Source organism: Ixodes scapularis, unplaced genomic scaffold (genome assembly GCF_016920785.2).
Source record: "Ixodes scapularis isolate PalLabHiFi unplaced genomic scaffold, ASM1692078v2 PGA_scaffold4__175_contigs__length_147842914, whole genome shotgun sequence".
NCBI classification, from domain to species: domain Eukaryota; kingdom Metazoa; phylum Arthropoda; class Arachnida; order Ixodida; family Ixodidae; genus Ixodes; species Ixodes scapularis.
In genome coordinates, this window is record NW_024609879.1 from 71,961,173 (window position 1) to 71,974,432 (window position 13,260).

General features: G+C 44.9%; 1 protein-coding gene across 1 annotated transcript in view; it reads left to right on the forward strand.

The window, feature by feature from the left end:
* Positions 1–5,678: 5,678 nt before the first annotated feature.
* LOC115329269 overlaps positions 5,679–13,260 on the forward strand; it is an 81,769-nt gene continuing 74,187 nt past the window's right edge. The window contains exons 1-2 of the mRNA XM_040218004.1: positions 5,679–5,745; positions 10,960–11,072. Of these exons, the coding sequence (XP_040073938.1) occupies positions 5,679–5,745; positions 10,960–11,072 (180 nt within the window). The remainder of the gene's footprint in view (positions 5,746–10,959; positions 11,073–13,260) is intronic.

A 13,260-nucleotide genomic window follows, 5' to 3' on the forward strand; every position in this document is an offset into this window, starting at 1 on the left:
ACACCCAGCAGCGAAGTGTCGATATTGCCGGAGAGAGCGGCGGGACAACGATCAGCGCAGGATCGCGGCTTCGCCACTCTTATGCGACGGTGTCTTCGGTTTGCGCTCTCTGCAGCTTCCACCGGGACGCTAGCCGTGCCTAATTGTGCTAGCTTTGAGCACCACAGTTCATAGGGTTCACAGCGCCCGAGCGAAAGCTCGCGCAAAAGAACCGGCGAGCAGTCGAGTTGTTTCCAATCGACGGGGTGGCTAAACGCCGGTTGTGTGAATCGGGCTTAACGCCTGAGCCGGTTTGCTCAAAGCAAATCTAACGTTCTTGAATGTCATGTAATAAAAATCTGAGACGTGCTACATTCTATACAAACTTGATAAAAAAAGAAAAAAATCAAACACTCACCTTCGGCTGCTACGTCCGCCGTACCGCTTCAAGGCAGAAGCAACATGGCGCTCGACGTTTTGGGGTGTTGGGCTGGGGTGTTTTCAGTGTTGCTTACACGCCTAGTCGTGTAAACCGAAACCGAAACACCAATTTTTACTACCCCAAGTAATTTTTTGACGATTTATCACTAGCAGAGCGTGTAAAAATATGCTAACGAGTGAAAATGGGGTGTAAACAGGCGAAATATTACAATTTCGCTAACGGCGTGCTTTCTGCCGTCAATGCTACGACGGAGTCCTGGGCGGGTTCGCTCATCTTGCGGCAGCGGACGGGCTGCGGCCAAGAGAGATTTTTCTTGTCTCGTGACCGGCTCCACGGGGACAAGGAAGTACCTAGCGTCCCTGTCTAATGACGGAGAAATCCGTATCGCTTCAAGCACAAAAACCTAATTTCTCTCGTTGCGCTGACTGCTGGGACTTTCAACTGGAGTCCAATGGGCCGCCCCTTTATACTGTATGAGCGGCAGGTAAAGTTACAGCCAGGGAGGGTAAATATAAGCCAAAATGAAAAAGAAAAAAACAACTCACGAGATAAAAGCGGCGGCAGTATATTTTTATTCTTCCGCCAGCGCCGGCGGCTCGCGCCTTCTGCTGTGTTTGAGAGGTCAGAGCGCCGGCGCCTGGAAGTCGCGGCGCGAAAGTCACGGGTTAAAATCGCGCCAAAAACTCTCTTTCTTTTTCTTGTATTTGACTGCACTCACACTAAGAATGTAGACAAGGCCCTATGAGCTCTATAAAATCATTCGTCGGGTAGTTCGGACTTACCAGTTCGTTGTTCATGACCACGGAAGAGCGCATACATGTCTCTGGCTTTCTTTACCAACTCCCCCCACGCCTACTGCATCTGCCGTACACTCCATGGAAAGCTGACAATATCGTCCCATGCCCGTCTCTTCGTTCGCCAGGTAACTGTGCTACTGAATTTCTCTAGAATTTGTTGTTTCCGTTTTCCAACTGCTCTAATTCATTCCATTTGTTGATCCACACTCATTTTAGGTGTTTGGGCTAGAGGCACGGTTTGCGATGTCGACGCCTGCTTCGTTTTTGCATTCGGTTGTGATCGTCTGCCATTCTAACTAAAATTCAACAAGTAATGTGTTAGTATTACAATACGATTGACACAGCAAAATGTAAGGAGTAAAAATATACATTTTATTAGATTTCATGCAAGTAAAAGTATGATCTTTTTTATTTCGGTTTTACTACTTTCGCAGACGTTTGACTTGCTGCCCAGCCTGCAGGATTTCGCTCAATCAGTGCATCCACAGCTGCTAGGCTTTATTACTTTTTGCTTATTTGGAGGAAGTTTTTTTGTGTTTTTATTTAAATTGTCACAACTGCGGTTTTTTAGTACTAAATAGGTGTCTCCAGTTATTGAAAGGAGCCGTAGCAAGAGCGTTGTATATTTAAAAACACAAAAAATTATAGTTGCTCGAGAAAGGATGCTTGTTTCGACTCCGTTTGTGTGAAAGCCATATCGGGGCGATCAAGGCGTTAACTTGACTTGATCTTTTTTTTTTCTTCCCGGTGTTTCGATTGAACAGGTGGGACTAACAGTAAAAACCGTGTAAGGCGCAGTAGTGCAAGTGGATGTTTCGTAAAAAGGATCACAGTTAAAAAATGGAACCCGCGAAAAATACAAAAAAAAAATATATAACGTAGCGCAATTTGAACCCGGAACCTTCACGTCGCCGTTGACAGGTACCGGCGCTCTAACCTCTCGACCGCAGAAAAAGGCGCGAGACGTCGGCGCTGGCGGAGGTATATAAATATATTGCCACCACTTTTATCTCGCTTGTTCTTTTTTTTTTTGGCTCATATTTACCCTTCCTGGCCGTGACTTTACCTGCCGCTCCTACAGTATAAAGAGGCGGTCAATTGGACTCCAGTTGAAAGTGCCTGCAGTCAGTGTCTACGAGCGAAATTAGGTTTTTGTGCTTGAAGCGATACGGATTTCTCCGCCATTAGGCAGGGACGCTAGGTACTTCCTTGTTGCCGTGGAGCTGGTCACGTGACAGAAAAATCCCTCTTGGCCGCGGCCGCAAGATGAGCAAACCGGCCCTGGGAATCTATATTGCACGTTTTGGACTACCAGGAGACCAGGGAGAAGGAAGTGACGTCAACAACGCTCTTTGTATGTTGATTGGTGGAGTCGCTGATGACGCGTTGTTTGGTGCTGCTAAGATACGTTCATTCACAAATGCGTCCCTTCCTACTTCCTAGTCTCCTGGGAGTCCAAAACGTGCGACATAACCCCCCTGGCCTTCTGGCATTGCTAAAGGCGCGCGTCGCTGCTCATGGGCCGCCTGAGTGTCTTGCGAAGAAATCCTCGGGGTTGGAGTCACCGCCGCCTTGGCCTCTTCTTCATCCATTACGAGGTTTCTGTCCTGGCTTTCGATGGTCTCACTGCCAGCACCTCGAGCGTACGGCCGTACGCAACCCGAGGCTTCATGCCCGAAGGCTCGACACTCCTCGCACCTCGGCACTCTACAGTCGCGCCGTAAGTGTCCCGTGCGTCGACAGTGGAGGCACACCGGTGCGCGTCCGGGAATAACAACCAGCAGCGTGCCTCCGTAAAGGCGCAGCTGATGCGGCAGGGACTCCGGGGTTAAGTCTTCAAGGAGCACAATGCGTACGATGACAGCAGTGGAATCCACGTCTTCCAGGCCCTCGATTCTCCACTTCTCGCGGGTGACACCCTTGACCTCCCCGTATGGCTGGAAGGCCCGTCGAAGGGCGTCTGCAGAAACGTCGAATGCCACCCAGTGGACATTTACTTTCAGCTCTTGTTTTTCTGGATCAATGACCAGGCATGGTCGCCCCTTCACCAGCATAGTCCCCTCTCGCAGAAGCTTCTCTTTGGCGGAGGTAGTGTGCAGCTTCAGAAGCCAGACGTGCCCCGTTTGAAACGCGCCAAGTCCTGCTACGTCTTCTCGAACTCCCACCTGGTTCAGAGGCCCTACGAAGTCTTCAGCACGGTACGGCCGCCTCCGGGTATCAGCATGCAGCACTAGGCTGCATTTCATGACTTCTCCGGTCGGCAGGGTAGGCAGTATCACTGCGGAGTCATTTGGAACATCGCCGCGTACGGCGTCACCGCGGCTCGGAACCGCCGTCATCGGACTCCCAGGGGAGCGTTCCATTCCACGTGCGCGCGCTACCGCGTTCGAAATTGGAATCTCGACCACCGATCAACCCCAACACCCCCCCCCCCCCCACCCCTATTTTTTTGTAGTGAATCCACTCTCAGTTTTATTGCCGTCGGACCCAAAAATATTTAATAAATAAATAAATAAATACATTAACGAGTGCAGCAGAAGTAAAAGAACTTGCACAGGGCAACTTTTTTAAATAAAAAATTAAACACACGCACACACAAAATAAAGAGGACTTAACTTTAAAATAGCTAAAAGAGGCTGACAATTACGCCAACCGCATTTTAGTTTCGAAACGGCCTGGTGCCTTTGCGTTAGCGATAGGCAATCTCGCGACACATTTAGCGCTGAAGGGTATGTAATTCGGCTAGTTGGTGATTCATTGCACTTTAATAAAGACGCTAAAAAAATGAAAGCCGTTTACGATTCCCAATAACGCCGGTTGGAGCGCAGCTCTTGATGAGGATGGAAGCGTACTGAGGGACAGGTGACTCCTTAAGGTCACGTGACCTCATGGGAGGTCGGGTGACGTCAAGGGGTTCACGTGACCTCAGGGGAAGGGGGTCACGTGACCTCAGGAGAACCACGTGACCTCACGGGGTCACGTGACCTCAGGGGGTTCACGTGACTCCAGGTGGTCACGTGACCTCAGTGGGGTCACGTGACCTCAGGCGGTCACCTGACCTCGGGGGGTCACGTGACCTTGACGATGACGATTTGATGACGTCATCAGTGACCTCACTGATGACGTCATCAGTGATGATGACGATGACGATCCGGATGCCAATGACGTCATCAGTGATGATGACGATGACGATGCGGATGCCAATGACTTCATCAGTGATGATGACGATGACGATGCGGATGCCAATGACATCATCAGTGACGTCACTGATGACGTCATCAGTAATGATGACGATGACGATGCGGATGACGATGACGTCATCAGGGTGCATGCAACCTGAATTGCATGCAACAGGTTGTATTCAACTCGTTATATGCCAGTTGCATGCAACTCTCGAAGGAACCCGAGGTCCTCCCGAAGGAACCCGAGGTCCTCCCGAGGTGCTACCGAAGAAACCCGAGGTCCTCCCGAAGGGACCCGAGATCCTCCCGAAGGACCTCGGGTTCCTTCGGGATGACCTCGGGCTCCTTCGGGAGTCCTCGGGTCCCTTCGGAAAAATTTACCCATAATGCACCGCGCGGTTACGCCGACGGCGACGGCGACGCCGCTCAAGCCGGAAACGGGCGCCCAAGAGCTGCGCTCTAAAATGCCACGACAGACAGGTTAAAGGACGACGAACACCACGAAGCGTTGAAAGCGTTCTTTCCGCTTTCAAGCGGAAAGAACGCTTTCAACGCTTCGTGAAAGCGTTCTTTCAACAAGGGCGCAGTCAAGTGCGAAGAAGGTTATGATAAAAACTGATTCATGGCGTCGCGGTAGTGGGGCGCCCCTAACATTCCCAGGCGTTACTAAAGGATGCCTAGAAAACTAATGATGTATATAGGCAATTTGTATCAAGTAAAACATAAAATTGAGGCATCTTTCAGAAATAAATTTTGATGTTAACCCAAACGTGTGGGCCTATTTCCACAGAAAATAAATAATGTTCACAATTTAATTGAGCAGCCGTTTTATTTTCCATACAATCCGCTCCGATATTTACAATATCTAGAGTTATAGTGACATAAATTTGCATAAAATCTTGCAGATATTTAGTTTTCAGTCTGACCCTTTCGAAGCATATATGGACAGGCTATGTCTTCTTATGCACCCAAAACACACGTTCCTAACAGATTGTGTCAGACGATCTTGAGAGTGTTGTGGAATGTTTAAAAGAAAAGTCTTCCTAGCACTCATCACTTCATTGAGGACAGCCACGCACATGGCTGATGTGACGCCGATGTTTCTGAGTAAATGGCCGCAATCGCATGATTTAAACAACATTAAGCCTTCTTCAAATTACGATTCACTTCTGAGATGTTGAAGAATGTGTTAGCACTTTTTTTCTTTTAACGCGAATTTTACGTCCAAAAGGAGAGCTATTCTTCAATTGATGCACTTGCCTCCTTGTTTTTTCAGGTATGTCGCTTAAGGTAATTGCAGATGCGCACGCTAAGAGCAACAGCAATATAAAAATTATTGAACTCCGTAAGTATTTACTTTCGGTGCGAATTTATTTCCTGGGCGACTGATATTTGTTTGGCTAGACTAGAAAAAGAAAGATCCGTCCAGTTATGTTTTCTGGACTCGGTTTTCTGGACCAGAAACAAAATATAACTCCATGAAAAATATATGGTTATGTTTGAAACAAGAAAACATTCAAGGTTTAATTACCAATAAACAAAATATTTTGCGGCATAAATGTTGATGTAAAAGAAGCATGAAATTTATAACGTGGAGAAGAATATAGCGGGGAGTTTTCGTACACCGCGTTTTCCACTCCGCTAAGCCCTCCTCAACGAAGAAACCGCTGCTGTCCGTGCGCGCCGATGGCCTCGACAGTATAGACTTCCGCGTATTGTTGCGGGTCGCCGAGAGCGTTGCGGGACGGCGAAAACGATATAAGAAAGCTCTCTATTGCAGTAGAAACTACGTATATTCTAAAATATTCAGATTTAACCGATGTCACTCTCCTCTTTAATACCCTTGTAACACGGGCACACTTAACTGCAGTTATGCTAAGCCACAGTAAGCGCACAATACCTCCCGACAACCTTCTGCGGCTATTCAGACAAAGCTACGGGCACACGGGCGCTTGACCGAGCATCTTGAGCATCCATATCAAAGCAGTGCACGCGCACTCTAACTTCTAAGATAGCTATCCGAGAGTATAGCGCGGTAACTGTGTTGAAGCGTGGCAGCAGTTAAAGCTGAGTTAACCGCGATTGAGGGTGCCAGTGTAACACCGGCATAAGTGGACACTCAAAACTATTCAATGTGGGGCGGAAGGAGAAGAAGAATATGATGGAACATACTCAGTCGCTGAGGGGCTTCACCAACAAATTTATATTCTAATACCACGTAGCCTCTATCTCGCCTGGGAGCTTTGAAACACTGACTGGGTTCGTGGTTATCTTTTTTCCGTTGAGCGAAATCTTTATTCATTTATTTTACAAGGTATTCTGGACCCATTTGGATAAGAGCCATTGATTCGATTAGAGCCATACCGAGCCACTGCGGCTACACTCTAAAAAATATATGCGCGTCTACTTACCCGCAAAACATAAAAAAAAAAAATCTCTGCAATCTACAAAATGAGCTCAACGAATGATGAGGTGGAACATCCGTCTAGACCTAAAAATGAAGTCTGCGTTGTGGCATTGCGCAATGCAAAGCGCCATGCTTGTATTGCAATGTCACAGCGCAGACTTAATTTTGAGGTCTCAACAGACATTTCGCCGCAGCATTCGCTGAGCTGATCTCTTAGGTCGCAGAGATTGGATTTTCGAGTGTTTTTCTGGGTAAGTATCACTCAGGTCATTTTTAAGAGAGTAGCATTCCGAAATCACCAAATTGTCCGTTATGATTTTTTTCGTTCTTTTTTGTAGAGTCGAAGATTCATTCACTTTTTATGATTTAAACTTAATGTTGGTAGGATTCCGTGATATCGAAAATGCTGGGCGAATATTTTGTAAAACTATCGTTCATAAACAATGCGTGCAACTATTTCGTAATCGAGAGTGTAAGCTAGAAAAATGATACACAAACCTGTGACAAGAAATGTTTCCGTGCCTAGATGTTTATACGAAGACAACACACACACACACACACACACACACATATATATATATATATATATATATATATATATATATATAGTTAAATATGTTTACTTGCATTACCTCATAACTGGGTTTCGTTCCGCGGAGTAGCAACCGAACGGGATTTAACCGATTGCTCTTTTTCCAATCGCTTATGATGACGCCATTTTGAGAATCGTCTGTCTCGAGTCTATTGTCACATATACAAATACCTAATACGATACCAAGAAATGTTATAAACAAAAAAACTGCAAGGATTACAATGATTGAAATGCCAAGAAAACGCATAAAGCCTTGTAATCAATAAAACGTAATACTCCGAGTTTTCAACATTACGTTGGTTTTCTCGGTTCGATTTCATTATATTTTCTTCGCTCGTACATTACACGTTTCTTTCGCGAGGCACTATACACCAGAGATGGCAAAATTACTTCCAAGAAGTAATTAAATTGCATTACTAATTACTTTTCTGAAAACTGCAAAAATGTAATTAAATTACATTACAGATTACCGCAGACTAAAGGTAATGACATTACATTACAATTACTTTCCAAAACTAATGAAATTAGTTTGAAATTACTTTGACATTACTTTTAAATACCTTGAGGCAGTAATTCATGTTCATTTTATTTACAGTATACACCAACACAGTGTTTACAGACCAAGCCCTCGTTTGCCCACACAGCGCGTGCGCAGGAACCAGATCTGGTAGAAGCGAGGCGCTGCGCATGCGCAGTGCCGACAGCAGCGCCAACGCAGTGATGTGACGTCAAAGACCTTAGTTGGTCCATATGTACAAAAACTCAGATCTTCCTGGTTACACCACAACAATCTTATGCGCCTCAAAGTGAACAATACTGAACAGTGGTTTTGCTGGCGCACACCACATAAGTGTTAAACATATTGAATAACTTCTTCTTTAGATGGGACTCAAAAAGGCAGTCGACTCACCGGTTTCGCTGTTCATTCATCGGTGAAGGTTCTTAGTAAAAGGGTGATATGTTTCCGTCTTCCTGATTTAGAATTTGTAGTCCGTGTCAGCTTGTTAAGTCGCGCAATGGCAGCTCGTTTTTATAAGGATTCGTCACGGGAAACGTTTCCCTTCCGTCCCCAGGTGCAATCCAAGTCTATTCTCCCAAAAGCACTTACTATGCTTGGCAACAATTTTTCTTGGCATTTTTGGGGAGAGGAGGAGAGCCCGCGCACAGCTTTATTCAGCGCCCAAATTGGGAGAGGGAACGCGTGCCTATACCTTCCACTGCATTGCCAAGAAAAGTTGTCGCCGAGTATTCGCAACTTTCAGCGATGGTGGTACCACGGCGTGAGAATCGCGCTCCCTAGCTCCTGGATGATCGGCTTCGCAATTTTTTGTGATTGCCTACACCTTGCTGGCTTGAAAACGTAAAGTAAGGCTCTAATACTGCCCGTATATAGCAAAACTTGAAATACTTACGCGTCGCAGACCCAGCCTCGTACTGCTGTCCTACGACGATCATCCAGATGACAGCCATTTTGTTAGGCACCCGTCCGCCCCCCTATAGGTCGTGAAGGTTGTGAATAGCTGACCTATTCTCGGTCATTCCGTTCAAGCATTCTTCCCAAACACCCGAAGAGCCTTAGTTTTTGTGCATTGTCCCACAAAGGGCCTGTATAACTGATCAGCACAAGCGTCGCCAGTTGTGGAATGGCGCGAGCTTCCTAAATTGTGTACTTTCCCAACAAACGGGGGGCAGTGTCTCCTTGTAGGCTTATTCCCGAATAAACTTCCCAAAGGACGGCAGCGAGGCATAGCGCGAGCTGCACCTGCTTTCCTCGAGGACGCACGAAATGTTCTGGGGCTTTGACAAGGCATTTGGAATTTACTATTTATTCCGGTTTTTGTTGTTCACAATGGTCGTAGCTTTCGGTTTGACCTTGCTTGACGAAAAGTACAAGGCTGGGGATCTGTTTGTTCGGTCCTCTTAGGTTTTAAAATGCGTTGACTTCACAGGTGACGGGTCCTTCGCCTTGTAGCCTATAAGCCGGTCACCCCTAAGCTGACAGTGCAATGGGAGACGTGCTCGTTGGAACAGTCACACGTCTGTCTTTTGCCACGTAACCACGCTCTCGTTCTTGCCCACGCGCAGAAAAAAAGGATGGGTCAGGTGGTTAAAGAGAGGTGTTTTATTAGTTCTGGTTAGCAAGCAGCTCCCACCGCACTGTCAGATTAGGGATGAACGAAGTATAGTATCGTCGTGATGACGCAACGCCGTGAAGCTGTCGTGACTGGAGTTCGTAAGCCTTTGCCTTCCAGCGATGTCCACACGGAAGCTGTTTTACTTCACTACTCCAGCCCTCCTTTGTGCGCCTTTTTATCTCTTCGTACGAGGCTTAGCGTTCAGGTGGCCTTTGATTATTTCCTCTGATGCTCTTTCACATTTCCCCAGGTAAACTAATTTTTGTTTTATTTATAATGCTTGCAAACGAATTTTCTAATTTAGAACAAAAGCAATTTCAAAAGTAATGAGTATTTTATCCAAATTACTGCGTGAGAGTAATTCATTAGATTACTAAATTACTAGCCTAGAGGAGTAATTCATTACATTACTCATTACTCCAAAAAGTAATTTAATTACTGTAATTACATTACACTAATGTCATTACTGCCATCTCTGCTATACACTAGCACTTTGAACATTAAAAAGAATAAGCGTTTATTTCAACACACAGAAATAGTTAACTGCCATTTTATAAGCGGAAGTTTTTTAGCTGCTACTTTGAGCTTGAAATAAATTTTAAAGAGTAAGATCGAGAAAATCAAACTGGGGTTACGGCCTGTATAAATAAACTAAGCATCCCAGAAAGCTGAAACTGCGTGCAAATGTAACGCTAGCGGTGGCAATAAAAGTCGAAAACTTGAACACCGGACATTATCGGGATGAAAAGATAGAAACGAAAAACAAAACTTTTCTATGTGGCTGTGCTTGCTTAAACCTAATATTTATCGAAGTGAAATTTAATATTGTAAGCAAGTGTTGAAATTTTGTCGGTGAAAAACCCTTGTCAGCGAGAAGGAAAACAATATTTTATTTTTTCACTGACAAGTTTTTTTTCACCCGAAATAAATGCTACGGGCGCCCACAATATCAAATATTCGTGTGACGCAAATTACGCCTAGGTGGACGACTTCTAATAAAAAAAAATGTTTGTCTTCCTTTTGTATCTTTCGATCCCTGCAAGGTCACCTGCTCAACATTTTACATTTTATTACCACCACTAGCGTCACTTTCTTGCAGAGTTTCAGCTCTCTGCAATGCGTGGTTTATTTATGCGGTACGAAACACCAGATTTTATTCTGTCGATTTCACCCTGAAATTTATTTATAACCAAAAGCTTTTAAAATGTAAGAAGCAAGCATGAAATAGAATGTAAAAAAAACTGTCATAATAAGAGTCGAAATTGTTTTTGCCATCCAGATTCTGTTTTATTTAAAATATTCGGAATAGAAGGCTTTTTTTTCTATGTGTAAAGTCGTTTAAAACATCAAAATGACTTTGATTCTCAGTCCCTTGTTTCTTTGTTTTTTTGTTTTATTTCTACTACATCCTCTTCTGCTTTCCAGGTGAATTATCTGCTAAAGGTTCAGCTCATCTTGAACTTTACTTTTTGTTTAGTAGAGAGCACAAAAATCGTGTCGAAAATGAGCGTGTATATTTAGAAGAGTTTGTGGAAAGGGTAAGTAAATCTGAATTACGTGGGACAAAGGAGTGTAACAATATCCCTCTAATAATGCTGGGATATGGCCTCTAATAGGTTACTTTACCAGCTTGACTGCATTTTTTTACTTCCTTCGTGAATATTTTGGTGATTAATTAATATATTGCTATTTTCGCGAACAATGGCCATAAAGAATTAAAGACTAAACTAAATAATTCTAAAATTTATCTGGCCAACTCCAGTCATACTGCTTTATTCCTGAAATCTATTTAAGAAAGAACCATTTACAAAGCGCACAGCACAAATTCTGGTTCTAGAATAGTTTTTAATATATCAAACTCACGACCTTATAACTCTATCTGTTACACTGCTATGAGTTTTCGCAAAGCTAAAAACGTAGCTAGACAACTGAGGGTATCAAAATATAACGTTGACACTTTAGGAAATTGACACAATAATAATGACACAACTGCGACCCAAGTATTCCCGCAAGCACGATCAGTGAGCTAGATACTTTTTTGTCGAGGTGCAATGTTGATGATAAATCGCATTATTGTTCTCGGTCGCTCTTTCGATAGTCACGCTTTTCGCAGTGAGCCCTGCAGAATATTGATACAGTTAGGAAAGTAGCGGCGAACCAGTGCTGCAATACTCGCGCTGGGTTTTCAATACGTCGCATGATAAATCTGCATTTCTCGCTCGCAGTGGCAATGCGGCTAACAAGCGAATAGATAAAAACATTAAAACGTATTACATTGGAGCTTACAAACACTTTGTGTTACTTCTATCAGAAATATTGGGCAAGGTGAAACTAAACTTACCCGTGTTTACAAATCACTAAATGGCTGGATGTTTGAAGTGAAGACCATATTGATACTACACAAACACATATAAGCGCTTTCTCGTCGTTTCAGGTTTACAAAAATCGTTTTTACTTCTCTCTTTTAGCTCGCTCCTTGCTCAACTTTTGCGTGATTTCGCTCAACTTGGCCTCAACAGACCGATCTCCCAAAGCTTTTCACGCATGCGTGATCCAGCCATAACTGTAGGTCAACGTAGAGCCACTAAGTAAGCTACGTTTCAGAGTAACGACACTCGAGCTATCTTGGTGGTTAAAATCATAGGTTGCCACTTTTCTGAAGCTTTATCTGAAATCGCAGAACCGTGTTTCTGGCCTCCAGAAATGTTAGAACAGTTCGCGACAAAGCAAAACGATATCACCTGAGCTTCCTAACACCGTGTCGAAAGCTGAGAAAGTCTGGTTTTTGAATTGCGACGATCCAGTGTGCGTATTCTTTGCTCGAATCACCAGGATGGCGGCTCGCACTAGCAGATCCGGGAACGGAGTACCGATACTCTAAGCGTTGCTCATTAGATCGATCTCACTAAGCGTTCGGCGCATGCGTGACGCCGCCATGACTTTATTTCGGCATGACGGCCGTGCATGCGAGGGATCGTATACCGCCGCGTGCTCCACCCGCTCAGAGCTCCAGTGGGGTTGTCGCCCCTGGAGAAAGACTGAATTTCCCTCAATGCATTGCGGCAGCGGTGGCGTAGTCAAACTGGCTGGTGAGATCCATAAAGTTATTGTAAGATCGGTCTTTTAGTGGATCTAGTTCGCAGGAGGCAAGTGCCAGTGCACCTGACAGCCCGTGCCGTCGCCTGCTCTGCTCGCGCCACCCCCCAGTGGGGTTCTCACGCGTGCAAAAAGACTATTCCCACCGTGCATACCGGCAAATGGCGGCGCACGAAACTGGCTGGAGAGATTACCTTATTCTAGTATACTGTACTGAGATCGGTTTATTAAAGGGGTACGGAAACGAAATGTTTGCACTTAATTTTTTTTTAGTTATGGTCTATGCTGTGAAATGAAGTGTAAAGTGAAGGGAAGTAAACTAATTTTAAAACAAATTAACAGGTTTTAAAATTGCGCCTAGGGTGGTCTCTGAAGCTTCGTTGGAATGCCGCCACCTTATGAACTCCTAAAAATCAACGCCATTTCACCGCAGCATGGCTCACTCGTATTTAGTCCTGAATGTGATTTCGGGTAGAACGCTAATGTGTTTACTACGTTGTACTATCACGATCAATTTTACCACCCTCCTCCCAGTCAGGGGGGAAGCGCTCCGCTTGACACCTCCTCATTCGCAGCAAACACAAAGAATGCGGTGCTACAAGGTGAAGGTCGCCGCAAACGAGCACCAAC